Source organism: Phyllobates terribilis, unplaced genomic scaffold, assembly GCF_046119375.1.
Source record: "Phyllobates terribilis strain yellow unplaced genomic scaffold, ASM4611937v1 Scaffold_9__5_contigs__length_417890890, whole genome shotgun sequence".
Taxonomy (NCBI): domain Eukaryota; kingdom Metazoa; phylum Chordata; class Amphibia; order Anura; family Dendrobatidae; genus Phyllobates; species Phyllobates terribilis.
Window position 1 is genome coordinate 353,909,869 of NW_027362769.1, and position 27,904 is coordinate 353,937,772.

The 27,904-nt window shown below is 47.9% G+C and overlaps 1 protein-coding gene across 3 annotated transcripts; it reads right to left on the bottom strand.

Moving 5' to 3' along the window:
• Nucleotides 1-1,045: 1,045 nt before the first annotated feature.
• Nucleotides 1,046-27,777, bottom strand: IQCE (IQ motif containing E). Of its 3 annotated transcripts, none has more exons than XM_073648150.1 (24): nt 27,642-27,777; nt 25,847-25,928; nt 24,622-24,690; nt 24,233-24,275; nt 22,831-22,977; nt 21,537-21,668; nt 20,445-20,515; nt 20,160-20,273; nt 19,679-19,729; nt 19,422-19,492; nt 19,221-19,293; nt 18,954-19,003; nt 17,710-17,873; nt 14,491-14,546; nt 13,936-14,126; nt 13,771-13,851; nt 8,467-8,566; nt 7,532-7,687; nt 4,685-4,711; nt 4,101-4,211; nt 3,187-3,305; nt 2,693-2,778; nt 1,482-1,613; nt 1,046-1,399 (listed from the first exon to the last, which is right to left on the bottom strand). In XM_073648150.1, exons 2-24 carry the CDS (start codon nt 25,898-25,900, stop codon nt 1,296-1,298), a joined length of 2,202 nt encoding a protein of 733 aa, XP_073504251.1. In that variant the 5' UTR covers nt 25,901-25,928; nt 27,642-27,777; the 3' UTR covers nt 1,046-1,295. The 3 variants fall into 3 exon arrangements, with proteins under 3 accessions (XP_073504251.1, XP_073504249.1, XP_073504250.1); XM_073648148.1 differs by having other exon boundaries at nt 8,461-8,566; XM_073648149.1 differs by having other exon boundaries at nt 8,461-8,566; nt 27,685-27,771.
• Between the last annotated feature and the right edge of the window lie 127 nt (nt 27,778-27,904).

A 27,904-nucleotide genomic window follows, 5' to 3' on the forward strand; every position in this document is an offset into this window, starting at 1 on the left:
ATCTGCTGCATGCTTGTAGTGTGCGAAGCAGGAGCTATAAAGCGGGGATGATGGATCTGCTGCACGCTTGTAGTGCGGGGAGCTGGAGCTATAAAGCGGGGATGATGGATCTGCTGCACGCTTGTAGTGCGGGGAGCTGGAGCTATAAAGCGGGGATGATGGATCTGCTGCACGCTTGTAGTGTGGGGAGCTGGAGCTATAAAGCGGGGATGAAGGATCTGCTGCTACATCCTTGTGGTGCGCAGAGGAGGAGCTATAAAGCGAGGATGAAGGATCTGCTGCTGCTTGCTTGTGCTGTGCGAAGCTAGAGCTATAAAGCGGGGATGAAGGATCTGCTGCACGCTTGTAGTGCGGGGAGCTGGAGCTATAAAGCGGGGATGAAGGATCTGCTGCACGCTTGTAGTGCGGGGAGCTGGAGCTATAAAGCGGGGATGAAGGATCTGCTGCACGCTTGTAGTGCGGGGAGTTGGAGCTATAAAGCGGGGATGAAGGATCTGCTGCACGCTTGTAGTGCGGGGAGCTGGAGCTATAAAGCGGGGATGAAGGATCTGCTGCACGCTTGTAGTGCGGGGAGCTGGAGCTATAAAGTGGGGATGAAGGATCTGCTGCACGCTTGTAGTGCGGGGAGCTGGAGCTATAAAGCGGGGATGAAGGATCTGCTGCACGCTTGTAGTGCGGGGAGCTGGAGCTATAAAGCGGGGATGAAGGATCTGCTGCACGCTTGTAGTGCGGGGAGCTGGAGCTATAAAGCGGGGATGAAGGATCTGCTGCACGCTTGTAGTGCGCGGATCTGGAGTTATAAAGCGGGGATGAAGGATCTGCTGCACGCTTGTAGTGCGGGGAGTTGGAGCTATAAAGCGGGGATGAAGGATCTGCTGCACGCTTGTAGTGCGCGGATCTGGAGTTATAAAGCGGGGATGAAGGATCTGCTGCACGCTTGTAGTGCGGGGAGCTGGAGCTATAAAGCGGGGATGAAGGATCTGCTGCACGCTTGTAGTGCGCGGATCTGGAGTTATAAAGCGGGGATGAAGGATCTGCTGCACGCTTGTAGTGCGGGGAGCTGGAGCTATAAAGCGGGGATGAAGGATCTGCTGCACGCTTGTAGTGCGCGGATCTGGAGTTATAAAGCGGGGATGATGGATCTGCTGCACGCTTGTAGTACGCGGAGATATTAAGCGGCGCCTCCTGGACTTTAGGAACTTACTGGAAAGAATGAAAATATAGAAAAAGTTTTGCCAAAATGAAACTGCAGCCGCTCAGGTTGTGAAGGCACTGGTGACGGCATTTCAGCCACGTTACAAATCAGAGTCCTTCCTCCTCGCCGTCCGTGATGGGGACACGACGATGACGTCATCCGAATCGTCAGAGTTCAGCTCTGCAGCCGGCGGAGAGGATTTACCTGTACGAGAATAAAGATTTATGTACATAAGAGGGAAAGTATTGTAGGAAACATGGTATCACTGTAATCCAGAGTCACAGACCAGGGGGGGATCGGCGTGACCCCGAAGTCCGGGAATTAGGCCTCTTGGTTCTTGGCTTTTCTTCTTCCTTTTCTTCTTCAGATATCAGCTCTTCAATACAATCCTCGCTGATCTCTCCGCTGCTTTCAGCGGCTGCAAAGTCACATGAAAATAAAAATCAAAACATGGTCTGATTGCGAGTACAGATCTGTAACCCATCACGAGAACGAGGGTCCCTTGTCCCCCCCGTGTAAATGGCCGGCGGCGATGCACATGTATGTCACGCATTCACACCACTGTTTCATTTCCCAGAGACTTTGGGATTGGTGGTAAACTGATGACGGATCCCTAGGGCAGACCCCCGTTCACTACAGTGGACTGAGCGACAGTACCAGGGACATCCACACTTATATTATATGGATGCTGCTCCTGTGACCTCTGCTGCCCCTTCTTTCTCCTGATAGGTAGGCCATCAATATAAGGAAACTGCCTTAAAAGGGGTTGTCCACTTCGCGGATTGGCAGCAGGGATGGCCTGACATAGGCAGCAGGGATGGCGTGACATAACAATGTCACGCGGTCCCTGGGAAAGCCAGTGCCGATACTGATGAAACAGTGCTGGCACCAGAGGTGAGAATAGGTGTTATTATCATCCAAGGGAGAAACATAGGACAACCCCTTTAAAAAGGTCGGACACTGACAAGCCTGTTTTGTTAAAGGGGTTGTCTGGGCATAACATATGTAAAACAGTAAACTCAGTCATATTCACCTACTGTTCCCTACCTGGATCCATTTCAGAGGGGTATTGCACAAAGACAGGAAACCGTGATGTCCTCATTCCACCAGACCACTGCAGCCTGTGATTGGCAGCAGCATTCAGGTGTCTTGAGCAGCATGTCAAATGTTTTATGATGACGCTCTGCTCAGTCACCAGAGTGCTACAGCCAATCACAGGTCACAGCAATCCGGTGAATTGTGGAACGGCGACCTCTCCACTCCGTCCTGCCTCTGTGCACACCCCTCTGCACCGGTCCAATATATTTTGCACATCCAGTCTCCTGGGCAATTTTATTTTTTTTTGCTGTGACAACCCCTTTAAGATATTCTAGGAACGACGTAAATGATTCAGACTGGTAGAGAGTTGAATGGGAAGAATGAGACTGTGTGGGGACCTCTGAGGGAGGGCAGGCTGTGTAATGGCAGAAAAGGGAAAGCAGGGGGAGGGCATTGTACCTATTGATTGACGTGAGGATTTCCTGGAGACGGGAGATGGTGGACTCCTCCTGATGGGACTCTCTCTGCCTTTCATCTGCTCGTGCCTGAGACAAGCGGGGAGATCAGTGTCACGTGTAAAGTGCAGTGTTTATATAGAAAAGTCTAATAAATTAGGTAATTTCTCGGCTGCACACTGCGCGGCGCGCTCGGCACTCGAGCACACCGCGCTCGGCACTCGGGCACACCGCGCTCGGCACTCGGGCACACCGCGCTCGGCACTCGGGCACACCGCGCTCGGCACTCGGGCACACCGCGCTCGGCACTCGGGCACACCGCGCTCGGCACTCGGGCACACCGCGCTCGGCACTCGGGCACACCGCGCTCGGCACTCGGGCACACCGCGCTCGGCACTCGGGCACACCGCGCTCGGCACTCGAGCACACCGCGCTCGGCACTCGAGCACACCGCGCTCGGCACTCGAGCACACCGCGCTCGGCACTCCCGGTCTGTACCTCTGTCCAAGCATTTGGGTGCGGGTCACATGCGCTCGAAAACTGGACTGCAGAAAAGTGATGTGGTCCTCATCGTCGCGGGCCTCTGGAAGAACTGCAATGTCAGATGTGCTCCCGTCCTGTAGGAAAAGTCACATCACAATGATAATATTCTTATATCTGGCCAAGACCACCAAACCCATGAGGTCTATGGAAGTCTCTGGTTCAGCAACTATAAGGGGGCTTCAATCTCCTCTGTAGGGATATACAGGAACCGATTTAAAAGGATGTGATCCATTTTACTATAGTCCATCTAGCCGCGAGCTGACATCTTTATTGGTATCAATTTGGGGTGAATACAATGTTTAGTTTGCTTTTTATTGCAATTTTTTTCTTTTGGGGGGGGGGGGTTGAGGTTCTGCAGCTGAAAAACAGCAATTCTGGGATTTTTTGGGGGGCGGCGTTTACAGTATGGGTTAAATCATTTTATATTGGTGGAGAAATAGAGTAGGATAAACGCTTACATTGATAAAATGTCTTTACTAATAATATTGTGGGAAAAGCACTATATAGGCATTCTGACTTGGATTTTCACAGTAAGTACACCAGCCTCATGGTGCCTAACAGATTTATTTAATCAGTAATGGTAAATCAGATCCGCTTGAAACATAGAAGATACGATTATTTAAAAGGGGTTTTACGGCATTTTGATATTGATGGATCATCTTTAGATTTGACCCCCGACATCTCCCCTTTACAGTTCACCCGGCACAGCGCCACAGGTCCTGTAGTGGCTGAGTCTGGTATTACAGCTCAGTCAATGGCAATGGGAAAGAGCCGCAATACCAGGCACAGCCAATGGTGAATGCGCAGTGGCCACCATATCGGACATCAAAAAGACACAACTAGCTTCCAACAAAACATTCTGTCCTTACCTGCTGGGTGCGGCCGCTTGGTCTCGGAGACCCCAAGCGAGCGGCAGCGGCTGGGGATAACATGTTATGTCGGGCTAGGTGGCCCCGTAGGGCGGCTTGAAGGAGAACAGTCTGTAAACAGAGTAAAATGAAGATATACCGTAATTATTTAAACGTAATAAACACATTTTCTCCAATATGAAATGTGATGTCGGCAACATATACCGTCATGTCATTTCTCTGCCCTAAGCAGCCATCACATCCCATCCCAGATGACGGCTTCCCTCTGCTCTCCATTCCCAGCCATCTAATAGACAGACGATAAACCTGACACGACGCCATGATGTAATGATCACATAATCGGAGCCCATCTGTCTCCTGGTGTAATATCTGGGACACTGGGTCAGGGCTCAGATAGCAGCAGCTGTCCGGATGCCATTTATTGGCGCGTCACACCAGACATTTATATTATGCCACTTACGCTAGAATATCATTTCTATTAACGGCTTAGAGGTTTATTAAAAAGCCTCGGCTATATATCAATACCGCACACGGCCCATGGAAAGGAGAGGCGCTGTTTATAGGAGGAAGCAGCCTTAGTTTACCTCTTCCAAGTCATCGATCTCTTCTTTCTGTGAAAACAAGAAGAGAAGGAAGATGTTAGTTTGACTGTTCTTTAAGGGGGGAATCTGTCACCCCCAAACTGTAGATATAGGTAATTAAACATGTAGATAGGGGATGTAGACCTAATTACAAAAAGAGGAGTCAATCAAGATCAGGGACGGTGCACAGAGAGATAGGCCACACAAGAGGGGCACCAAAGCCTCATGTGTATGTGGATTAAAAGAGAATTTATCTGCAACTACAGCACTAAAATGTACGTTACTGGTATGGTCTTAACAGGAGCGGATTAAGCCCAAATGTGCAGCCTGGGGGAGAGCGACTCCCTATAAAGTGCAGCTCATACAACAGCTGATCTAGGTAGGAATAGAGGACTGCCACCTAGTGGTAAGACTGGAAACTACATAGTGTAATATTCTGACAACTCCTATGTGCTTCTCCAAGGATGTACAGTAGTGAAAGGCACTGGGACTACATTATATTATAATGTGTATATATATATATATATATATATATATATATATATATATATATATATATATATATATATATATATATATATATATATAGTACAGACCAACAGTTTGAACATTCATACTGAAGGCATCAAAACTATGAATTAACACATGTGGAATTATATACTTAACAAAAAAGTGTGAAACAACTGAAAATATGTCTTATATTCTAGCTTCTTCAAAGTAGCCACCTTTTGCTTTGATGACTGCTTTGCACACTCTTGGCATCCTCTTGATGAGCTTCAAGAGGTAGTCACCGGAAATGGTTTTCACTTCACAGGTGTGCCCTGTCAGGTTTAATAAGTGGGATTTCTTGCCTTATAAATGGGGTTGGGACCATCAGTTGTGTTGTGCAGAAGTCTGGTGGGTACACAGCTGATAGTCCTACTGAATAGACTGTTAGAATTTGTATTATGGCAAGAAAAAAGCAGCTAAGTAAAGAAAAACGAGTGGCCATCATTACTTTAAGAAATGAAGGTCAGTCAGTGTGAAAAATTGGGAAAACTTTGAAAGCGTCCCCAAGTGCAGTTGCAAAAACCATCAAGCACTACAAAGAAACTGGCTCACATGAGGACCACCCCAGGAAAGGAAGACCAAGAGTCACCTCTGCTTCTGAGGATAAGTTTATCCGAGTCACCAGCCTCAGAAATCGCAGGTTAACAGCAGCTCAGATTAGAGACCAGGTCAATGCCACACAGAGTTCTAGCAGCAGACACATCTCTTCAACAACTGTTAAGAGGAGACTTTGTGCAGCAGGCCTTCATGGTAAAATAGCTGCTAGTAAACCACTGCTAAGGACAGGCAACAAGCAGAAGAGACTTGTTTGGGCTAAAGAACACAAGGAATGGACATTAGACCAGTGGAAATCTGTGCTTTGGTCTGATGAGTCCAAATTTGAGATCTTTGGTTCCAACCACCGTGTCTTTGTGCGACGCAGAAAAGGTGAACGGATGGACTCTACATGCCTGGTTCCCACCGTTATGCATGGAGGAGGAGGTGTGATGGTGTGGGGGTGCTTTGCTGGTGACACTGTTGGGGATTTATTCAAAATTGAAGGCATACTGAACCAGCATGGCTACCACAGCATCTTGCAGCGACATGCTATTCCATTCGGTTTGCGTTTAGTTGGACCATCATTTATTTTTCAACAGGACAATGACCCCAAACACACCTCCAGGCTGTGTAAGGGCTATTTGACCAAGAAGGAGAGTGATGGGGTGCTACACCAGATGACCTGGCCTCCACAGTCACCAGACCTGAACCCAATCGAGATGGTTTGGGGTGAGCTGGACCGCAGAGTGAAGGCAAAAGGGCCAACAAGTGCTAAGCATCTCTGGGAACTCCTTCAAGATTGTTGGAAGACCATTTCCGGTGACTACCTCTTGAAGCTCATCAAGAGAATGCCAAGAGTGTGCAAAGCAGTCATCAAAGCAAAAGGTGGCTACTTTGAAGAACCTAGAATATAAGACATATTTTCAGTTGTTTCACACTTTTTTGTTAAGTATATAATTCCACATGTGTTAATTCATAGTTTTGATGCCTTCAGTGTGAATGTACAATTTTCATAGTCATGAAAATACAGAAAAATCTTTAAATGAGGTGTGTCCAAACTTTTGGTCTGTACTATACACACACACATATATATAAATAATTTTGACTATATTTGTTATTTCCTCTAGAGGACCCTTTGCTAGTTACTACAATGCGTACACTTCCATCCTTCATCAGGGTGGTACCGAATACCCAGCAAACTATATGTCCTTATAAGATAGCGTAAATGATACCCATAAGGCTGTGTTCACACGCTGCGTTTTTGCTGTGCTTTTTTTTTTACCACAGGCAAAACCTGCTCTCCTGGCAGTAAAAAAGGCAACCTTAAAAATGCAGGTTTTGATGAGTTTTGGGGCGTTTTTGTCAGTGTACATTTGTCTCTTGTGCATGCTGATAAAGTTTAGTACATAAAAAATAACCTGATTCAAATTTCTCAGGATTTGGCACCAAAACTTGATACCTGTGTTTTTACACTTTCCCACTTCAATGGGTGAAAAACGCTGCAAAAACTCTGAAAGATGTGACATGCTGCAGTTTACAAAACAGTCAGGAACAAAAACCAAGGTGTGTGCATGAGATTTCTGAAGTCTCAGACTTTGCTGGTACTGTAGGATGCAGCTGAAAATTTTCATTAAAAAAATGCAGCAAAAAAACGCTGCAAAAACGCAAAGTGTGAACATAGCCTAATACAGCCAGGATGGCATGAGATGGGTAGGGAGCATGCTGTGTGCCCGGTCCTCAGCGTTGGGGCATCTGAGCGCTCACCCTGCTCTTATACTGCCTCCAGCTCTTCTGGATGAGCTGCGCTGCCTCCTGTTTTCTCTTCTTCTCTCCTCCGCTGATATTGGATCCGCGGCCGGACGATGCACTTGATGAGCTCCTCGCAGAGCCCGGACGGGACCCGTGTGACTCCTTCTGCGTCTAGGTAAGAAATCAGCCTTTTCTACACCCAACAGAACTATTTAGAAAATGTAGAAAAAGGCTACAAGGATCGTACGGGATAAGCCGGCTGGATAATAAAACAAGAGCGCAGGACGTACAAGCGTGACAAGAGTCCGGATGCTATTAAAGGGGTATTTCCATCTCCAAGATCCTATGCCAGTATGTAGTAGGTGTAATAATAATAATAATATTAGCAAACACTTCCAATTAGAAATGTAGTATAGTTCATCTGATTAGCCCACGTGCAGGGCATTGCAGTAGCTTAGGTATCCATGGTTACGACCACTCACAGCTAAGTAACTGTCACTATATGAATGGTCGTAACCTTGGATACCAAAGCTACTGCAATGCCCTGCACATGGGCTAATCTGAAGAACTATGCTACATTTCTAATTGGAGGTATTTGCTCATATTATTATTATTACACCTACTACATATTGCGATAGGATCTTGTAGATTGGAATACCCTTTTAAAGGTCCAGCCACAAAGTCACCATCACTCCCCAGTACTCAGGCCGCAGGGACCTCGCAGTCAGGGGTGTAAATATTTAAGGCTTTTTTCCTGTAGCTTTATCCCCCCCTTTTAATAAATAGGCAGCATGATTAGTTACAGCGGGAACCTGATGGAAAGGTGCAGATCTGGAGTGGCCAAGCACAAAGTAAGTCTCCATCTCACCCGGCACTATGTGTCGCTGCGGGGGAGGGCGGTCTATATATTCTCAATATTGGCCGGTCACATACACACAACGTACAGAAACCTTTTTTGCAGCCTCCAGGGCGGCCGCCTTCCCGTATTTTCCATCCTCCAGCTCCGCTTCCAATCTCCTTACTTTTTGGCTCAGCCAGGTGATTTCTTCCCTGTGATGTGAAACAAGAGATGATTATAGAGACTGGTAACTGGCACTCAGCACGAGAACCGTAGCCCCGATGTGAGCCCATTATACTGTACGGAGGACTGTGTGGGGCCCATTATACTGTACGGAGGACTGTGTGGGGCCCATTATACTGTACGGAGGACTGTGTGGGGCCCATTATTCTGTACGGAGGACTGTGTGGGGCCCATTATTCTGTACGGAGGACTGTGTGGGGCCCATTATTCTGTACGGGAGGACTGTGTGGGGCCCATTATTCTGTACGGAGGACTATGTGGGGCCCATTATTCTGTACGGAGGACTGTGTGGGGCCCATTATTCTGTACGGAGGACTGTGTGGGGCCCATTATTCTGTACGGAGGACTGTGTGGGGCCCATTATTCTGTACGGAGGACTGTGTGGGGCCCATTATACTGTACGGAGGACTATGTGGGGCCCATTATTCTGTACGGAGGACTGTGTGGGGCCCATTATTCTGTACGGAGGACTGTGTGGGGCTCATTATTCTGTACGGAGGACTGTGTGGGGCCCATTATACTGTACGGAGGACTGTGTGGGGCCCATTATACTGTACGGAGGACTGTGTGGGGCCCATTATTCTGTACGGAGGACTGTGTGGGGCCCATTATTCTGTACGGAGGACTGTGTGGGGCCCATTATTCTGTACGGAGGACTGTGTGGGGCCCATTATTCTGTACGGAGGACTGTGTGGGGCCCATTATTCTGTACGGAGGACTGTGTGGGGCCCATTATTCTGTACGGGAGGACTGTGTGGGGCCCATTATTCTGTACGGGAGGACTGTGTGGGGCCCATTATTCTGTACGGGAGGACTGTGTGGGGCCCATTATTCTGTACGGGAGGACTGTGTGGGGCCCATTATTCTGTACGGGAGGACTGTGTGGGGCCCATTATTCTGTACGGGAGGACTGTGTGGGGCCCATTATTCTGTACGGGAGGACTGTGTGGGGCCCATTATTCTGTACGGGAGGACTGTGTGGGGCCCATTATTCTGTACGGAGGACTGTGTGGGGCCCATTATTCTGTACGGAGGACTGTGTGGGGCCCATTATTCTGTACGGAGGACTGTGTGGGGCCCATTATTCTGTACGGAGGACTGTGTGGGGCCCATTATTCTGTACGGAGGACTGTGTGGGGCCCATTATTCTGTACGGAGGACTGTGTGGGGCCCATTATACTGTACGGAGGACTGTGTGGGGCCCATTATACTGTACGGAGGACTGTGTGGGGCCCATTATACTGTACGGAGGACTGTGTGGGGCCCATTATTCTGTACGGAGGACTGTGTGGGGCCCATTATTCTGTACGGAGGACTGTGTGGGGCCCATTTTTCTGTACGGAGGACTGTGTGGGGCCCATTTTTCTGTACGGAGGACTGTGTGGGGCCCATTATTCTGTACGGAGGACTGTGTGGGGCCCATTATTCTGTACGGGAGGACTGTGTGGGGCCCATTTTTCTGCACGGGAGGACTGTGTGGGGCCCATTATTCTGCACGGGAGGACTGTGTGGGGCCCATTATTCTGCACGGGAGGACTGTGTGGGGCCCATTATTCTGCACGGGAGGACTGTGTGGGGCCCATTATTCTGCACGGGAGGACTGTGTGGGGCCCATTATTCTGCACGGGAGGACTGTGTGGGGCCCATTATTCTGCACGGGAGGACTGTGTGGGGCCCATTATTCTGCACGGGAGGACTGTGTGGGGCCCATTATTCTGCACGGGAGGACTGTGTGGGGCCCATTATTCTGCACGGGAGGACTGTGTGGGGCCCATTATTCTGTACGGGAGGACTGTGTGGGGCCCATTATTCTGTACGGGAGGACTGTGTGGGGCCCATTATTCTGTACGGGAGGACTGTGTGGGGCCCATTATTCTGTACGGGAGGACTGTGTGGGGCCCATTATTCTGTACGGGAGGACTGTGTGGGGCCCATTATTCTGTACGGGAGGACTGTGTGGGGCCCATTATTCTGTACGGGAGGACTGTGTGGGGCCCATTATTCTGTACGGGAGGACTGTGTGGGGCCCATTATTCTGTACGGGAGGACTGTGTGGGGCCCATTATTCTGTACGGGAGGACTGTGTGGGGCCCATTATTCTGTACGGGAGGACTGTGTGGGGCCCATTATTCTGTACGGGAGGACTGTGTGGGGCCCATTATTCTGTACGGGAGGACTGTGTGGGGCCCATTATTCTGTACGGGAGGACTGTGTGGGGCCCATTATTCTGTACGGGAGGACTGTGTGGGGCCCATTATTCTGTACGGGGGGACTGTGTGGGGCCCATTATTCTGTACGGGAGGACTGTGTGGGGCCCATTATTCTGTACGGGAGGACTGTGTGGGGCCCATTATTCTGTACGGGAGGACTGTGTGGGGCCCATTATTCTGTACGGGAGGACTGTGTGGGGCCCATTATTCTGTACGGGAGGACTGTGTGGGGCCCATTATTCTGTACGGGAGGACTGTGTGGGGCCCATTATTCTGTACGGGAGGACTGTGTGGGGCCCATTATTCTGTACGGGAGGACTGTGTGGGGCCCATTATTCTGTACGGGAGGACTGTGTGGGGCCCATTATTCTGTACGGGAGGACTGTGTGGGGCCCATTATTCTGTACGGGAGGACTGTGTGGGGCCCATTATTCTGTACGGGAGGACTGTGTGGGGCCCATTATTCTGTACGGGAGGACTGTGTGGGGCCCATTATTCTGTACGGGAGGACTGTGTGGGGCCCATTATTCTGTACGGGAGGACTGTGTGGGGCCCATTATTCTGTACGGGAGGACTGTGTGGGGCCCATTATTCTGTACGGGAGGACTGTGTGGGGCCCATTATTCTGTACGGGAGGACTGTGTGGGGCCCATTATTCTGTACGGGAGGACTGTGTGGGGCCCATTATTCTGTACGGGAGGACTGTGTGGGGCCCATTATTCTGTACGGGAGGACTGTGTGGGGCCCATTATTCTGTACGGGAGGACTGTGTGGGGCCCATTATTCTGTACGGGAGGACTGTGTGGGGCCCATTATTCTGTACGGGAGGACTGTGTGGGGCCCATTATTCTGTACGGGAGGACTGTGTGGGGCCCATTATTCTGTACGGGAGGACTGTGTGGGGCCCATTATTCTGTACGGGAGGACTGTGTGGGGCCCATTATTCTGTACGGGAGGACTGTGTGGGGCCCATTATTCTGTACGGGAGGACTGTGTGGGGCCCATTATTCTGTACGGGAGGACTGTGTGGGGCCCATTATTCTGTACGGGAGGACTGTGTGGGGCCCATTATTCTGTACGGGAGGACTGTGTGGGGCCCATTATTCTGTACGGGAGGACTGTGTGGGGCCCATTATTCTGTACGGGAGGACTGTGTGGGGCCCATTATTCTGTACGGGAGGACTGTGTGGGGCCCATTATACTGTAAAGGAAGGACTGTGTGGGGCCCATTATACTGTAAAGGAAGGACTGTGTGGGGCCCATTATACTGTAAAGGAAGGACTGTGTGGGGCCCATTATACTGTAAAGGAAGGACTGTGTGGGGCCCATTATACTGTAAAGGAAGGACTGTGTGGGGCCCATTATTCTGTACGGAGGACTGTGTGGGGCCCATTATTCTGTACGGGAGGACTGTGTGGGGCCCATTATTCTGTACGGGAGGACTGTGTGGGGCCCATTATTCTGTACGGAGGACTGTGTGGGGCCCATTATTCTGTACGGAGGACTGTGTGGGGCCCATTATTCTGTACGGAGGACTGTGTGGGGCCCATTATTCTGTACGGAGGACTGTGTGGGGCCCATTATTCTGTACGGAGGACTGTGTGGGGCCGTTATTCTGTATGGAGGACTGTGTGGGGCCCATTATTCTGTACGGAGGACTGTGTGGGGCCCATTATTCTGTACGGAGGACTGTGTGGGGCCCATTATTCTGTACGGGAGGACTGTGTGGGGCCCATTATTCTGTACGGAGGACTGTGTGGGGCCCATTATTCTGTACGGAGGACTGTGTGGGGCCGTTATTCTGTACGGAGGACTGTGTGGGGCCCATTATTCTGTACGGAGGACTGTGTGGGGCCCATTATTCTGTACGGAGGACTGTGTGGGGCCCATTATTCTGTACGGAGGACTGTGTGGGGCCCATTATTCTGTACGGAGGACTGTGTGGGGCCGTTATTCTGTATGGAGGACTGTGTGGGGCCCATTATTCTGTACGGAGGACTGTGTGGGGCCCATTATTCTGTACGGAGGACTGTGTGGGGCCCATTATTCTGTACGGGAGGACTGTGTGGGGCCCATTATTCTGTACGGAGGACTGTGTGGGGCCCATTATTCTGTACGGAGGACTGTGTGGGGCCGTTATTCTGTACGGAGGACTGTGTGGGGCCCATTATTCTGTACGGAGGACTGTGTGGGGCCCATTATTCTGTACGGAGGACTGTGTGGGGCCCATTATTCTGTACGGAGGACTGTGTGGGGCCCATTATTCTGTACGGGAGGACTGTGTGGGGCCCATTATTCTGTACGGAGGACTGTGTGGGGCCCATTATTCTGTACGGAGGACTGTGTGGGGCCGTTATTCTGTATGGAGGACTGTGTGGGGCCCATTATACTGTATACTGGTTGGCCCACGACTTTGTCTAAGTTTTTCATTCTGGCCCTCTGTGTGTTTTGAGTTTGACCTCTCTACTATAGAGTAAAGCAAACAATATGCAGGCGAGGCTTCTGGCCTGTATGATGAATCCTGGGGGCCCTATATCATGAAAAGCTCCCAACATATAGTGTAGTACGCTGCACCCGTGCTCTTAACCTAAAAGAGTCCCCACAAGACGCTAATGATTGATTACAGACTATGTCATAAAACCAGGACTCCAGAAAAAATAAGGTTAAGTAGGAGAAGATGGAGCCGGGAATAGGGGAAAGGAGCCATTTATCCTGCAATGTTGTAAGGGATGTCCCAGCTTAAAGAGGACTTTTATGCTGATGGGACAGGTCATCAATATATGATTTGTGAGGGTCCCCGCCGATCATCTGTTCCCGGTGCCGAGCTGCATCAGCTGCATAGGGGCAGCTGCCAGGTACTGCTTATCTGACCCCTTTATCATAATACAATGGATCAATGATGGAGGAGCATTTCCTATGGAGTCGCGACACCATAAGTTGGTAGTCCTGACGTGGTCGCTCACCTCTCGTCTTTTCCATCCTTCGCTTTTTGCAGCTGCTTCTCGAGTTCGGACTTTTCCTGCTGCAGTTTTTTAAAGTCGCCTCTGAGGAGAAGAAGGTGACGGACGTCAGAGACCACTGACCCTCCAGTCGTAGACATTGCTTACTTACAGCGGCCGTCTGCTTACTCCTTTGCGCCCAGTCGTTCCTGTAAAGACGCCCGATCTTCTTTGATCTTCTTCACCAGGTTCCTCAGCCTCTCGCACTCTTCTTGAGGGTCCGGTTTCTGGATGGATGGTCCGTCTCCCTGACCGGGGGCAGGCGCTCCTGTCACTGGGGCATCCTTGCTTGGTTCGAATTTCTGGGCACTTTCCAATTTCTGAAAACAGATTTTATACGGTGGAAACACCTCTCAACATTTTAAGGTCAGCATTAAAGTTCCTTTAATCTGCCATGAATGGGACTGGATAGTGACAGTCTGATCATACATAACTCACAAAGAAAAGCTATAATGACCCATTAAAGGGATATTGAGCCATAGACATGCAAGTCCTTTACATTGCATGTATTAAATGTCCGATAGGTGAGGTCCCACCTCTGGGGTCAAGTATAGTCCATTGTGTATAGTCTAGGGGAAATCGATTGTACTGAGCCCTAATCCCGGCCATGTAGTGAAGAACAACCGTAAATCCACCGATGAGGTCTGCAATGCAAAAAGAATAATAATTTTCCACCATTCTTACCTTTTCTAACTCAGAAATCTTCCTCACCAGTCTCGGCTTGCTCCACTCACAGTAACCTAATGGGTGGAAGCACAAAATCTCGAGCAAAAGTGTTTTTCCGTCAGTTTTCTGAGTGAAGATCATACAAAGATGAAGAAATCCAGCAGAGAATTTCTATACATTATGGATTATGCTTGTCATTTATGGGAAAAAAAAATACTTCTGATCATTTTCTTCTAAAATCCTCCATCCTGCTGTCGTGCATGTTTGTATGGTCCTAACCCCGGACACGTAACCGTCCCATATACTCCTCATCAATACTGAAACTGTATTACATTGCCCCCTAGTGGATAAATTGTGAATTACACAACAAGTCACATCACTACCGTGAAAAGGCGACGCGGCAGGAGGAGAATGTCTACTGTATCTGTTTTTATTTTAAATTAGGGTCCTGAATTGATTAATCTGTGTTGTTAATTAGTAATCAATCCACTTACAGAAAATCTGTCAACACAAAATGACTGTTCAAACCAAGCACAGGCGCTTGGAGCACCCTTGGTGTGGCCAAACAGCTCAGTGCACTTTCCAACCTACTTTTTTTCCCTCTATCTCCACCATCTCCTATAAAGTCAGATCTGTCAATCAAGTAGGAGAAGGGCAGAGATAGAACAAGTAGTTAGGAAGGTGCACTGAACTGTTTGGCCATGTCAAGGGTGCACCAATCGCCTGTGCTTCGTTTGAATGGTCATTTTGTGCTGATAGATTCCCTTTAATGAGATTCCAGACATTTAACACAGGATTAGTTAAATGTGAATAATTTCACATTCAGGGTAGAATTAGTCTACACTCCCCCGATGAGTTCTTTACGCTGCGTATTTTTATATTACTGCATAATGGAAGTAACTTATTTTACTTAACTAGATGGTGGCCCGATTCTAACGCATCGTGTATTCTAGAATATGTATGCGGCTGACCGGGCGCAATCAGCAGAGCGGTGTTTAAATTTGGCGCAAAAATCGCTGATTGGTCGCGGCCGGCAACCGCGACCAATCAGCAAAGAGGTGTTGAAATTTGGCGACTATAATCGCTGATTGGTCAAGGCCGGCGGTCGCGACCAATCAGCAGAGCGGGGTTTAAATTTTGCGCCAATATTGCTCATTGATCTCGGCTTGAGTCCGCGACCAATCAGCAGAGCGTTGTTTAAATTTGGCGCCAATCTCGCTGATTGGACTCGTCTGGCGTCCGCGACCAATCAGCAGAGCGTTGTTTAAATTTGGCGCCAAGCTCGCTGATTGGTCGCGGACGCCAGACACGTCCAATCAGCATAGCAGTGTTTAAATGTGGCGGCAAGATCGGTGATTGGTCGCGGGCAGCGGCCGCGACCAATCAGCAGAGCGGTGTTTAACTTTAGCGCCAAGATCACTGATTGGTCGCGCTATCCGCGAGCGCGACCAATCAGCGAATCGTATTAGTGAGGACCGGGGAGCGCCGCTGCCTGTGCGGCTACTTCCGCTGCGAGAAGCCGGGAGATGAGCGACTGCTCGCAGCAGAAGTATCCCGACCCGTAGCGCCGCTCCCCGGTCCTCCCTTCACACCTTAGCCGCTGATGTCCCCACAGTATCCGCATGGTGTTACAAAGGTCCGGACATTTGTGTTAAAAATCGCTGATTGGTCGCGCCCAGCGTCGGCGACCAATCACCGATTTTGGCACCACATTTAAATAGCGTCGGCGACCAATCAGCGATTTTTAACACAAATGTCCGGAACTTTGTAACACCATGCGGATACTGTGGGGACATCAGCGGCTAGGGTGTCAAGGGAGGACCGGGGAGCGGCGCTGACATCCAATTGGTCGCGGCCGCTATTTAAATGTGCCGCACAAATCGGTGATTGGTCGCGGTCTTGGCCCGCGACCAATCACTGATCTTGCAAAAGTTAAAAACACTACTGTGCTGATTGGTCACGGGCAGCGTCCGCAACCAATCACCGATTTGGGGAGCCAAATTTAAATATCGGCCGCGACCAATCACCGATCTTGGCTCCACATTTAAACACCGCTGTGCTGATTGGTCGCGGACGCTATTTAAATGTGGCGACAAAATCGGTGATTGGTCGTGCCCAGCGTCGGCGACCCATCAGCACAGCGGTGTTTAAATGTGGAGCCAAGATCAGTGATTGGTCGCGGCCGATATTTAAATTTGGCGCCCAAATCGGTGATTGGTCGCGGGCAGCATCCGCGACCAATCAGCACAGTAGTGTTTAACTTTTGCGGTAAGATCAGTGATTGGTCGCGTCCGAAGACCGCGACTAATCATCGAATCGTCTTGGTGAGGACCGGGGAGCGGCGCTGCCTGTGCGGGTACTTCCGCAGCGAGAACCCGGGACATGAGCGGGCGCTCGCAGCAGAAGTATCCCGACCCACAGCGCCGCTCCCCGGTCCTCCCTTCCGCATGGAGGTCAGCGGCGCCGGCGGTCGGCGTCCTTCCGTTGCTACCGGCCGGGAGATGAGCGCCTCGCACCGCTCATCTCCCGGCTGCATCTCCGTCCCGCAGATGGGTCCGGCGGTCGAGGTCCTTCTGCTGGTATCGGCCGGGAGATGAGCGCCTCGCGCCGGTCATCTCCCGGCTGCATCGCCGCTGAGCTCCGTCCCGCAGATGAGCAGCTAACGGCCGCCATCTTTTTTCAGAAATCCCGCGGCGCTGATTGGCCGCTGCCGGACCAATGAGCGACCCGGGATTTCCAGGACAGACAGACAGACAGACAGATAGACAGAGGGGATAAGACAATTATATAGTAGATGGGTGCAGAAAATCTGCAACATCAAAAATCATCGTGTGACCCTAGTTTTACTGGTAGAGTATGGGCGCCGTGCGGCAAAGTCATGACGACAGCTGCAGCAGTTGTTAAAAAGTCACGCACCATGATGCCAATAGCTGCGTGGTTTGGTTTCAAAATTGTGCCGCCATTGGGAATCACGGTGAAGCCTTAGCCAAAGCACGGGGTCTCACCATGGGGCATATAAATCGTACCGAGAGATCGGATCGCAGTGCGCTGACTGATCGGTGACTCTTGACATGAGTGTGACAGCAGCATTGAAATACATGAAGCTGTCACATTGGAGTTGGGAGAGCTGCCGGCCAGTCCGGACTGAGAGATTGGAAAGCAGTGCATGATTTATACGGCCATCTGACTGCGCACGTAGGATAAATCAAGCACACAATGACCGTGTGGTGTATTCACCTTTCGATCTAGTGGACGTGGGTGACTGCGCCATCGCTCGGTCCAGATCAGCTTTCAGACTCTTGTTTTCCTCCTGTAACTCCTTGACTTGTTTGGAGAGTTTCAGTACAGCCGCGTTCATCGCTTTCTGCCTCCTCAGGGAGTCCTTACTTTCTGGCGGAGGCCTAACAAAAAACAGAGCAGAGATTGTAAATGACATATTCATGATAACTGGGGCCGGATAATAACAAACAAAAAAGAAAAAAAAGGGTCACTAAAACAAAACATTGTGAGGGAACTGATATACGACTTGTCTTTGTCTGGTGAACTATAATAGGAGTAAAACTACAGGGCAAACATGTGGTTTACCATAGAGAAATATCTGACTGCAGCAAAGTCAGGGGCATATTTACTTAGGACTGCAGGTGCAGCTTGTACACCACCAAATGAAGTATATGGTTTGGCGCCAAATTCAGGCCGTGTGTGGTTCTACCCCTATGAAAAGCAGGAAAAATATATTTTTTTAAGGAACCACTGGAGGGGAAAAGATGTTGAGAACTGCACTGAAAGCTAGAATTAAGGTGGCCGTCCCCCTTCGACCTTCCTTGTGAGCGGTGAAAGCTGCAGACTCACAGAAATGTCTATATCGAATAAATCTGCAGATCATAGCGGCACATTTATTCCAGGGGTCAGTAAGGGGCGTCAGTTTCCTGGCCCCCTGACAATGTCTCCAGTAAGAGGCTGCAGTATCCTGACCCCCTGAGTATGTCTGCAGTATGCGGACCCCCCTGACGATGTCTCCAGTAAGGGGCTGCAGTATCTGGACCCCCCTGACGATGTCTCCAGTAAGGGGCTGCAGTATCTGGACCCCCCTGACGATGTCTCCAGTAAGAGGCTGCAGTATCTGGACCCCCCTGACGATGTCTCCAGTAAGAGGCTGCAGTATCTGGACCCCCCTGACGATGTCTCCAGTAAGAGGCTGCAGTATCTGGACCCCCCTGACGATGTCTCCAGTAAGGGGCTGCAGTATCTGTACCCCCTGACGATGTCTCAAGTAAGGGGCTGCAGTATCCTGACCCCCTGACGATGTCTCCAGTAAGGGGCTGCAGTATCCTGACCCCCTGACGATGTCTCCAGTAAGGGGCTGCAGTATCCTGACCCCCCTGACGATGTCTCCAGTAAGGGGCTGCAGTATCCTGACCCCCCTGACGATGTCTCCATACGTTTATACGCTTTATACAAAGCAGACGCGTTCTCCTACCCACCTTTGTAGTGCGGCCTCCGCTTTCGCCAGCATCGATTGTAGCCTCTGAATCTGAGAAAAATGTAAACTTATAATTACATTTTCTTTATGGCCATGGTCACATATATAGAAACAGAGATTGCAGGGCAGGAGGTGTGAGTTGCTTAGGTCTACACCTGTGTTTTATGGCCATGGAAAACGTTTATAGATCTCGATAATCAAATTATTTTCAAAAGATGGAAGTGAAAATACGATTATTTTTGAGGCTGGTGAATCCATTGTGACGTACCTCTTCGTAATAGGTCTCCATGGCTATCCTCATCTCTTCCAGGCTGGTGGTTTTTAGCTCGGACTGGAGCTTGCTATAAAGACATGAAGGTAGATGCACACATAGGTCTCTGTACAAAGATTTGCAATCATCCTCCCATCTAGGAAAGGTTCTATATGTAACTTTTTTGATATGGGCAGTAAGTATTCTCTTATTCTGTACCTTAGGGCGTTGTCCTTTTCCTTACACTGCTTTTCCAGCTTCAGAATCTTCTGTCTGAGATTATTCACGACCTACAACACAGATAACACGTGACGCCTATCTATTCCTCTTCTTTTTTTTTTTCTATTGACTACTGTTTCCATGGAAAAGCTTGTAAGCGCTGCGCATGTTCGGGCAGTGCTGACAAGCAGTAAACAAATTAAAAAACAAAATATTAAAATGGGAATAACCTTTAAAAAAAACCTCCGGTAACTCACCAAACTGCTGTCATTTTTTTTGTCCACCAGGCTCCTTGCGAACTCCGAACTCTGTGGTTATTATGAAAGAAAGTCATCAATTTTATTTTTTTATTCTTAAATCAAGCAAATCAGTATTTGTGGGAAAATAAGAATAAATTCAGACCCTCCCTCCAATCCAGATCCAAATCTAGTTTTCATATTACATATATTGTGTTTACAAAAAAAAAAATAAAATCAGAAATTGTGCAATTTTTTACACTGGCCACTAGGTTTAATACTAGAGTTGCACTTTTCACTTTTCATCAGTCTCATTATCATCACAGACAGGATTACACTTCTATACCCAGCTGATTTGCAATAAGTAATGTCACAGCTCTCCTCCTCCGACCGTCATATCAGTATATAGATATGAAAGAGCTACAACTCCCATCATGCCCTTACGGTGACACAATGGAAGTGGTAGTTTTATATTGGCTTCTTAGCTCTGGATAAAACTCACTCTTGTGGGATCCAGCAATTGCTCGATCTGACGGTCTTTTCTGTTGTTTTCTTCCTCAGATCTTCTCAGCTTTGTTTTCATCACATCCGTTTCAGATTTTTGTGCCTGTAACATCTGAAGAAAGGAAAAAAAAAATCAACTCCTAAAATTATTCTATATGAAACGATACATAGGATTTTCAGACAAGACGATTAGTGTTTTTCTATAAGAAACGGGATTATAATCAGATCTACAAAAATAAAATCCTTGTCAATAACAAAACCAAAGCGGTAACAAAACACGCACCTTCTTCAGGTCTAAGATCTGGTCGTACATGTCCTCTTTCTCCTTGAAATCTGGTGTCCCGGGGATGTAACCTACAATATAAAAACACAAAAAAGCAATAAGGACTAAAAATCAAGAAAACCAGTCGATTTCTGGGCTTTTTCTTCCATCTAAGCGACGAATGCAAAATGGAAACCAGGTGGACCTTACTCTCTCACCTAGCCAAATCAGATTTCATACTTTGCACTGATGAGGGGCAACACCCCGAAACACTGTCTGCAAATTGAGATTCTGGTTTGTCTTATGACAAGGCTTGTTAAAGGGTCGATATTGACTTTTAGGACTGCTACTTTCTATAGGTGGCGCTAGAGTTCTAGTCCTCTTCCTCTCTGAAGAGACAATTTTCATATGGAATAAAAAGGATGCAACATAAAAAGGCAAATGTGAACGGAGGCTAATGTGGACCGAGGGAGTCCTGGCTCGCCTTTAACAGAAGGATGTTGGATTTCAATATGGCCGATGCTTTGTTCTCAGGTTTGATAAGGCGTCTGCCAGAGCTTATTCCCTTCTCTAATGAGAGCACATGCAGCTAGGAAAAGCTCAGTGACAATGTAGATCGGAAGCAGTAGGGGAATACCTGGTGGCCATCGGACCGCAGCCAATTATGCTGGATGGAGGCTTTAAGCCCCCCTTACCCATCAGACCAATGTCGGCTGAACCCAACGATATTGAAGGGTTTGGACGACGGTCTAATGACTATGGGAGCCCCCGACAATTCAATATTGATCCGGCATGGTGGACCTCAGACAACCATTGCCCTGTTCTCCTGGAGATTAGACAGGTCTAAAAGGTGGCTGTATACATACATTAGACCAGGCGACCATCTTATGTGTATGGTGGCCTCCCCATCTGTCGGGGAAGAGATAGATCAGGCTGATCCTTGTGTTTTCAGGAGAGGGTCTTCTCTCCCCATTGGGCGCTCGTATACGGAGAAGCTGTGTTATGGTATAGTCAGCACCATAGATGCTATATACACATCTGACCAATGTCATTGACCTCCAGAAGATGTGACGTGAGACTGTACCCGCTGCTGTGTCTCCAGATTATACCTACCATTACTGGCACAACGGGAATATTTAGGTTTTTTCATCCCGAGAGCTTCCTTTAGGTACTCTGGAGTGCTGCTGCCGGGACTGACCCAGGCCTGGCCGATGTCCATGTCAGATTTCAATGGCTGGGTGAGTCCTGAGAGGAAGTACGACATGTAAGGGAGCGAAACATTAGACATGAACTACTCACTAGAAACTTTCCACCTTTATCATCAAGTGTCATCGCCTTTCTATACTTCTGTATTTATGGCCATACTGATCCCTAACACCAGCATCTGCAGATGACGGGACCACATATATAAATGGGGGGTTGCCCTCTTTCAGAAAAGTTTTTCTGTTAGTAGTAAAAAAGAAAACTGAGCCCCAATCTCCGTTATCTGCGGTACTGATGTCACATTGATAGCGCTGCAGACAATCAGTGAGCTCAGTGACTCTGAACGGCCTGAGCCGTCTACATCAACAAAGCCTCTGAGCTCAGTTATGGGCTGCAGCGGTATCAGCACTGCAAACAACATAGACCGGGGCGGCAGCAGAGACTCTGCGCTGGACCTGGGGATGGTAAGTAAGGCCAAATTAGTTGTTTACTACTAATGAAGCTTATAGGAAAAAGTTTTCTGGAAGGTGAAAGCCCTTTTAAAGGAGTTTTACGGGACTTAAATATTAAAGAGCTAATCTTAGGATAAATCATTAGTATCAGTGAGGGGTCTGAAGTGACTGGGAGCTGAGCTGCAGTACCCAGAACGGCCACTATACAGAACTGCGGTGTACTTCCAGGCACTGCGGCACCAGGGGACGGCTGACGGGGGGAGACGGCTGACGGGGGGGGAAGAGACGGCTGACGGGGGGGGGGGGGGAGAGACGGCTGACGGGGGGGGGGGGGGGGACGGCTGACGGGGGGGGAGACGGCTGATGGGGAGGCTGGTGGGACGGGGCGACTGGCGGGAGGACCCGGCGAGTGTTGTTGCCCACTGATCTGATATTGATCACCTATCTTTAGTCTATCAATATCAGTCTAGGACAATCCCTTCTCCATAATCTATTTTATCCGGACATGCAAAATTATATAGATCTGAGTAGTCAATGATGACGGCCACTTTAAGGAGGAGGCAGTGACTCCATTAATCATCAAGACATTCGCATAAAAGCTAAAATTCATATTCATTCATGACAGTAGAATTTTTGACCCCCACAAAGGCCCATGAAACTGGAAGTGACGCGTGCGACATTGATTATTCTTTGCTTGATTGCATTTTAATGAAAGCGTTTGAGTTTTGCATAGTACAAAGCGGGAGCGTTACCATTGCCTTGCTTCATGGAGGCCAGCCACAGCTGCCTCGGCACCTTCATCATCGGGTTCTCCGGGTGCATCTGTCCCGTCCCTTTCAGAGATCTCCATACCGGGGCTTTTCTGGGGATTAGCCTTGCGCTGGAGAGATAAGGAGAATCTGCAAAAATAGATGAGAAAATAATGAAATCCTCATAAATCTTTGTAAATGAAAAATAAAAGCGTGCTGCGTTCATTATTAAAAGGGCTTCTACATTTTGGACAATCAAGAAGCAGATTGCAAAGTGTCCCCCTGCCCGGACCCCAGAAAATCTGGCAGCGAGTAATCAAGTTACCTGCAGCGCCACCACAGGGGAAGACGAGCATTACACTGTGCCGGTCAGATCATGGGGCTGTGTGTATAATGCAGGACAGAATGACAACAGCCACTCTCCACTCTCAAGGGTTAACACTTATCCTCCATTAACTCTATGAAAATTAGTTTAATAAACTGGACAATACTTTTAAATCTTTACTTACTCCCATCAAAGTTTTCATCCTCTTACTATATTGCAATCATCATACTATACATGTGTACTTACAATTGCTCATTTTGCCTTTCTACCCAGTTTATTCTTCTCTTTTCTCTGCTCTATGTTGCAACAGGAAGCCTCTTGTCCCTGCAAAAATCATTCCCCTCTTGTTCCTCCCCCTGCCAGGAACTTTTGCAGTGACTCATGATTCATGCAGGGAAAACTGACCTCCTATTTCTACATAGAGTTAGAAGGATTCAGCTAGTCAGATTTTAATCACGTGATGTCAAAGACCTAATGGAAAAGAGAAGAATTAGCTGGGTAGCAAGGCAAAATGAGCTTGTGGTGAGGTGAGAACAAGAGATATATATCCCACACTAGTGTTCGGTTGGGGTCCTACGCTAAGATAATAATTATCATCTACCCAGTGCATAGGGTATCATTTTTTTAGACTAGAATACCCCTTTAAAAAGGGGTTGTCCGGCCTTAGGCCACAAGTCTGCAGTCACTCTGTGACTGTAGACTTGTGAATCCTCACACCGCACGCACTACTACTCTGTGAGGATTCTCCAGTGCCGGCACCGGCCATGTGACAAGTATGTGATTTACATACATGCGGTCACATGCCGACTAGACGTGCACGGCCCCGCTCAATGCAAGTGTATTCAGCGAGGCTGGACAAGTCTAGTCGGAATGTGGCCGGAAGTATGAAAATCACATACTTGCTGTCCGCGTGATGTGAGAATTTACAAGTCTGCGGTCACATAGAGAAACTGCACACTTGTAGCGTAAGGCCGGACAACCCCTTTAATCCATAGGTTTTGTTTCTCTGTTATGTATTGGTTAAGAGTTGATCCTGCTGTGGTGTGTCCATAGGTTATAGGTACACAAGCCGTCACTTACTCTGTGACCTGGGTGGTTTACTGGATTTCTTCTTTTTCATTTTCTACAGGAATAAAATATTGTAAGTGTTTAGAATAAAGAAACGAGAAATGTTCATTTTTCATTATATAAAAAAAAGAATAAAAACACCATTTATAAAAAAAAAAAAAAAAGTCTAGCTGAATAGAGGACCTGGGTGCAACAGACCTAGTTCAATAAATGCAGCCTACGAGGCCCTCGAGTGATGAAAGAACACGACCACATGTCTATGTGTTGTACTATGGCTGTAATAGTAAAGAATTCTTTAACAGTCCTCGACCATGCAACATGTAGCATTCATACATGACCGCTGATGGCGTATGTGTACATATAATACCGCTCTATACTATACCACACCACGCTCTCCTTACCTTATCAGTGTCAGAGTCATATGTGATCGCAGAAGCCCCATCATCGCCCAGCGGGGACAATTCGTGATACTAGAAAGAAGTAAAATGTTCAAAACAACAAAAAAGTACATTTTAGTGCTATTTTTAATGGACTTTACAAGGGGGAGTGGCTGACAGATCCTCAGGGGCGTGGCTCACAGGATCCTTGGGGGCGTGTCTTTAGTCCAGACTGCATTATTGCCCTGTAAGCCACGCCTCCTTAGCAAAAACATTAAAAATTAGCTCTAAAATAAAAAAAAACATAACTCTGGAACTGTACGGCAAATTTTGTGCCGACGTTTCCCCTGACAGCAACTCAGTGACAACTTGCAGCCAGCCCTGTTGCACCAGCACGTGCCCTGAGGGATGGCAGGGTATTGTGAGTCTTATGATGAAGAGGAAATAATGATAGAAAGCCGAGGATTACATTTGGGAGAGTGTCCGGACAAAACACCATTGACTTATTTTCTTGAACTGTGGCTGGGGTGGCAGGAAAAGCAGAAAAGGCGGAGTGTAGCCAGGAAAGCGCAAGGGTGCGACGTGCGGGACTGCGGATCCAGACAATACAGGTTGTAACTCTGAAAACTAAGCCAAAACTGAGCTCAGTGCCTGCAGAAGGGATATAGCTAGTGGGAGAGCAAACGTTTAACTACTCAGTGTCCGCATCCTAGTGGCAGTGGTCTTTTTATTCCCCAATGGCACAGATGAGAAAGTTATCACTTTATATGATGGGATAGCCCTATCAGTGAGGGTCCGACCAATGATAACAAGGCTTTAACTGCCCAATTTAAATTGCCCCCCCCCTTCATTCATTCTGTATGGGACTGGCAGAAATAGAAGAGCTCGGCAATTTTCAGCAGTCCCATGGAGCAGTGTCGCTTATGTGCAGCCATGACTTCATTTTAAAGCACCGTTTTTGGGAGCGGTGAGAGTCCCAGTTATCAGACCCTCACTGATCCAGAAGTTATCACCTAGCCCGTGAATGATGGTATTACCCTTTAAACTTTGTTATTTTTTTTTATTTTTTATCAAATTTGTGCACCTGTTTGGGCTCCTAATCCCAGCATTAGAAAGTAGATGTGCATGACGGTATGGCAGTGATGGGGGCCATAAAGCAACCTGACAGGTTCCCTTTAATACGTCACCCCCCCCAAAAAAAAATAATAAAAATAATAGAAAAGTCTGATCTCTGCAGCTGATAACTCACAACGTCTTCAAGTTCGTCGGCTTCAGTCCCATTCTCACTGGACAGCCAAGACATGGCTCACTGCGCCCAACGAACTGCAGCGCTGCAACAGAATAAAAAAAAATATTAAGGGTTAAATAAACCCTTAATGGGTCAGATTCTGCCACAACACCCTTGGCTGGTTTGCCAGTCTCTAATAAGAAGCATGTGTGGGATTATTGCAATACACAGCACCTTTCGCTCATGACAGGTTCCCTTTAAGCAAACTAAAAAGTCCTTTCACCAGACGAATGAGCTTTTTGTTTGTCGGGTGATCATTCATCGGCTCATTTCTGATAATCGTGCAGCGTAAATGCAACTTTACCCTGCATAATGGGGGTGTCTGATCCTTGATGGGCTCCATGCTTTTATTAAGTGTACTACAGATGTAACAGAGCTGTGAAGCCGCGCCGGTACGCTCCCGGGAGTAAAAAAATAATAATTTTCTCCAGAAGGCCACAATTTTGGTATAGTAGCTGGGCACCTACATACAGCTATTAACTGTATATTTGCCAATAAATAACATTATCAAGATATGACAGATTCACTTTAAGACAGTGGTGGACTCGCTAAGCTTTTCCTAAGTCGGCGGTCTTTTTCCTCAAGCGGCGTCACTATGGGTATGAGTTTTATTTAGCAGTTTTGGTCAAGAAAATGCCTAAAAAAATTGCTCAAAAAACACTTGAAAAACTCTCACTATTCATTTCTAATCTTTCAGCATTTCTTCGGTTTCAGGTTTGGAAAAACGCATGGTAGGGGAGAAAAAAAAAAAAAAAAAAGAGCGCATGCACATCACTTATTTGAAGCATCTCCTGAAGGAAAACGCTCCAAGCTAAGTACTGTGCAATCAAGAAGCTGAAAAAAAAAAAGCACTTCCTGAAGCAGTTTCCATTAGAAATAAAAAAAAAAATGTGTGTGCACAGAGCCTAAAGGAAGACATAGGAGTAGTGAGTTCACACTGAGTCATTTTAGCCATTTTTGGAGTAGAAACGCCTCAAAAACTGCTTCCGAAAAAACTCTCAATTTATTTCTATGGGAAATCCACTTTGCTGTTCATGAGGTTTTTTTACCTGTAGAGGTTATGAAAAACGCCTTTTAGGGGAAAGGAAAGTGCAGGATATTTCTTTGGAGCGGATTATAAAGGAAAATGTTCAAAACTAGATGAAGTCCAATTAAAATGCTGCAAAAAAACACTACCAAGAAAAAAAAAGTCCGAAAAGGAACAAGTTTCTGCTTGAAAATTGGTGTTTTTTGAACTCCTAAAATAAAATGATGTGAACACGGCCTTTGCTCGCAACGCTGTGTGCGGCTCCCGTCCTCCAGGCTTGGATTCTTTGCAATAGTCGCACCGTAGTCACAATATGTCACAGCCAGACCGGCTTGTCCACTCTCAGGCGCCATTTCTCTAAATTTCCCACATGCCATAAAATGCAGTGGATAACTGAGAATTGGTGCTCATAATACACCCAATTTTTGAGAAAAGCCACCCTTTTTGTTTTTGCGATTACCATGAGGTGCTGGCACACAGTCGTGAGCGCGACGCCATTTCCATACGCTGCTATGGCTGCTCACTGGGCGTCACCGTCAGCTTCATATTCCACACGCATCAGGCACCATCCAGGGAAACAGAGGCGAGAAGGAGCCGCCATATACAAGCAGCAGAGCTGATACATGTGCACTTATAGCTATAATAGTTATAATGTGTCAGTGTGCAGTGCTGGCCACTTGCATTCTATTCCTCCAGTCACCTATACAAACACATCCCCCCTTTTCTCACCTGCTCCCCCGCATCCAGCAACACAAAGAGCCCTGATAGTCACCTGAGGCTCCGGGTTTCTCATCGAGTCCTTAGCAACTGAAACCAAGGAGGGGACAAAACACTTCCCCTGCAACCCGGAGCCATTTCTAAGAGCAGGGCGTCAGTGACTCCTCAGACGCCATATTTGATTTGGGCTTCGGATCATTTTTGCCAACAAATTTTAATAAAATATTTTTTTTTCAACTTAGTTAAAAATGAATCTGTTCCATCATTAACAATAC

What these genes read in the sequence shown, in the direction of transcription:
- IQCE (XM_073648148.1), bottom strand. Translation starts at nt 25,900, where the DNA reads ATGTCTTGGCTGTCCAGTGAGAATGGGACTGAAGCCGACGAACTTGAA. An exon ending in AAAAAAATGACAGCAGTTTG is followed by an intron (nt 19,493 to 19,678) that starts GTGAGTTACCGG and finishes TCTGTGTTGTAG; the next exon opens with GTCGTGAATAATCTCAGACA. An exon ending in AGGCTGCAAAAAAGGTTTCT is followed by an intron (nt 7,688 to 8,460) that starts GTACGTTGTGTG and finishes TTTCTTACCTAG; the next exon opens with ACGCAGAAGGAGTCACACGG.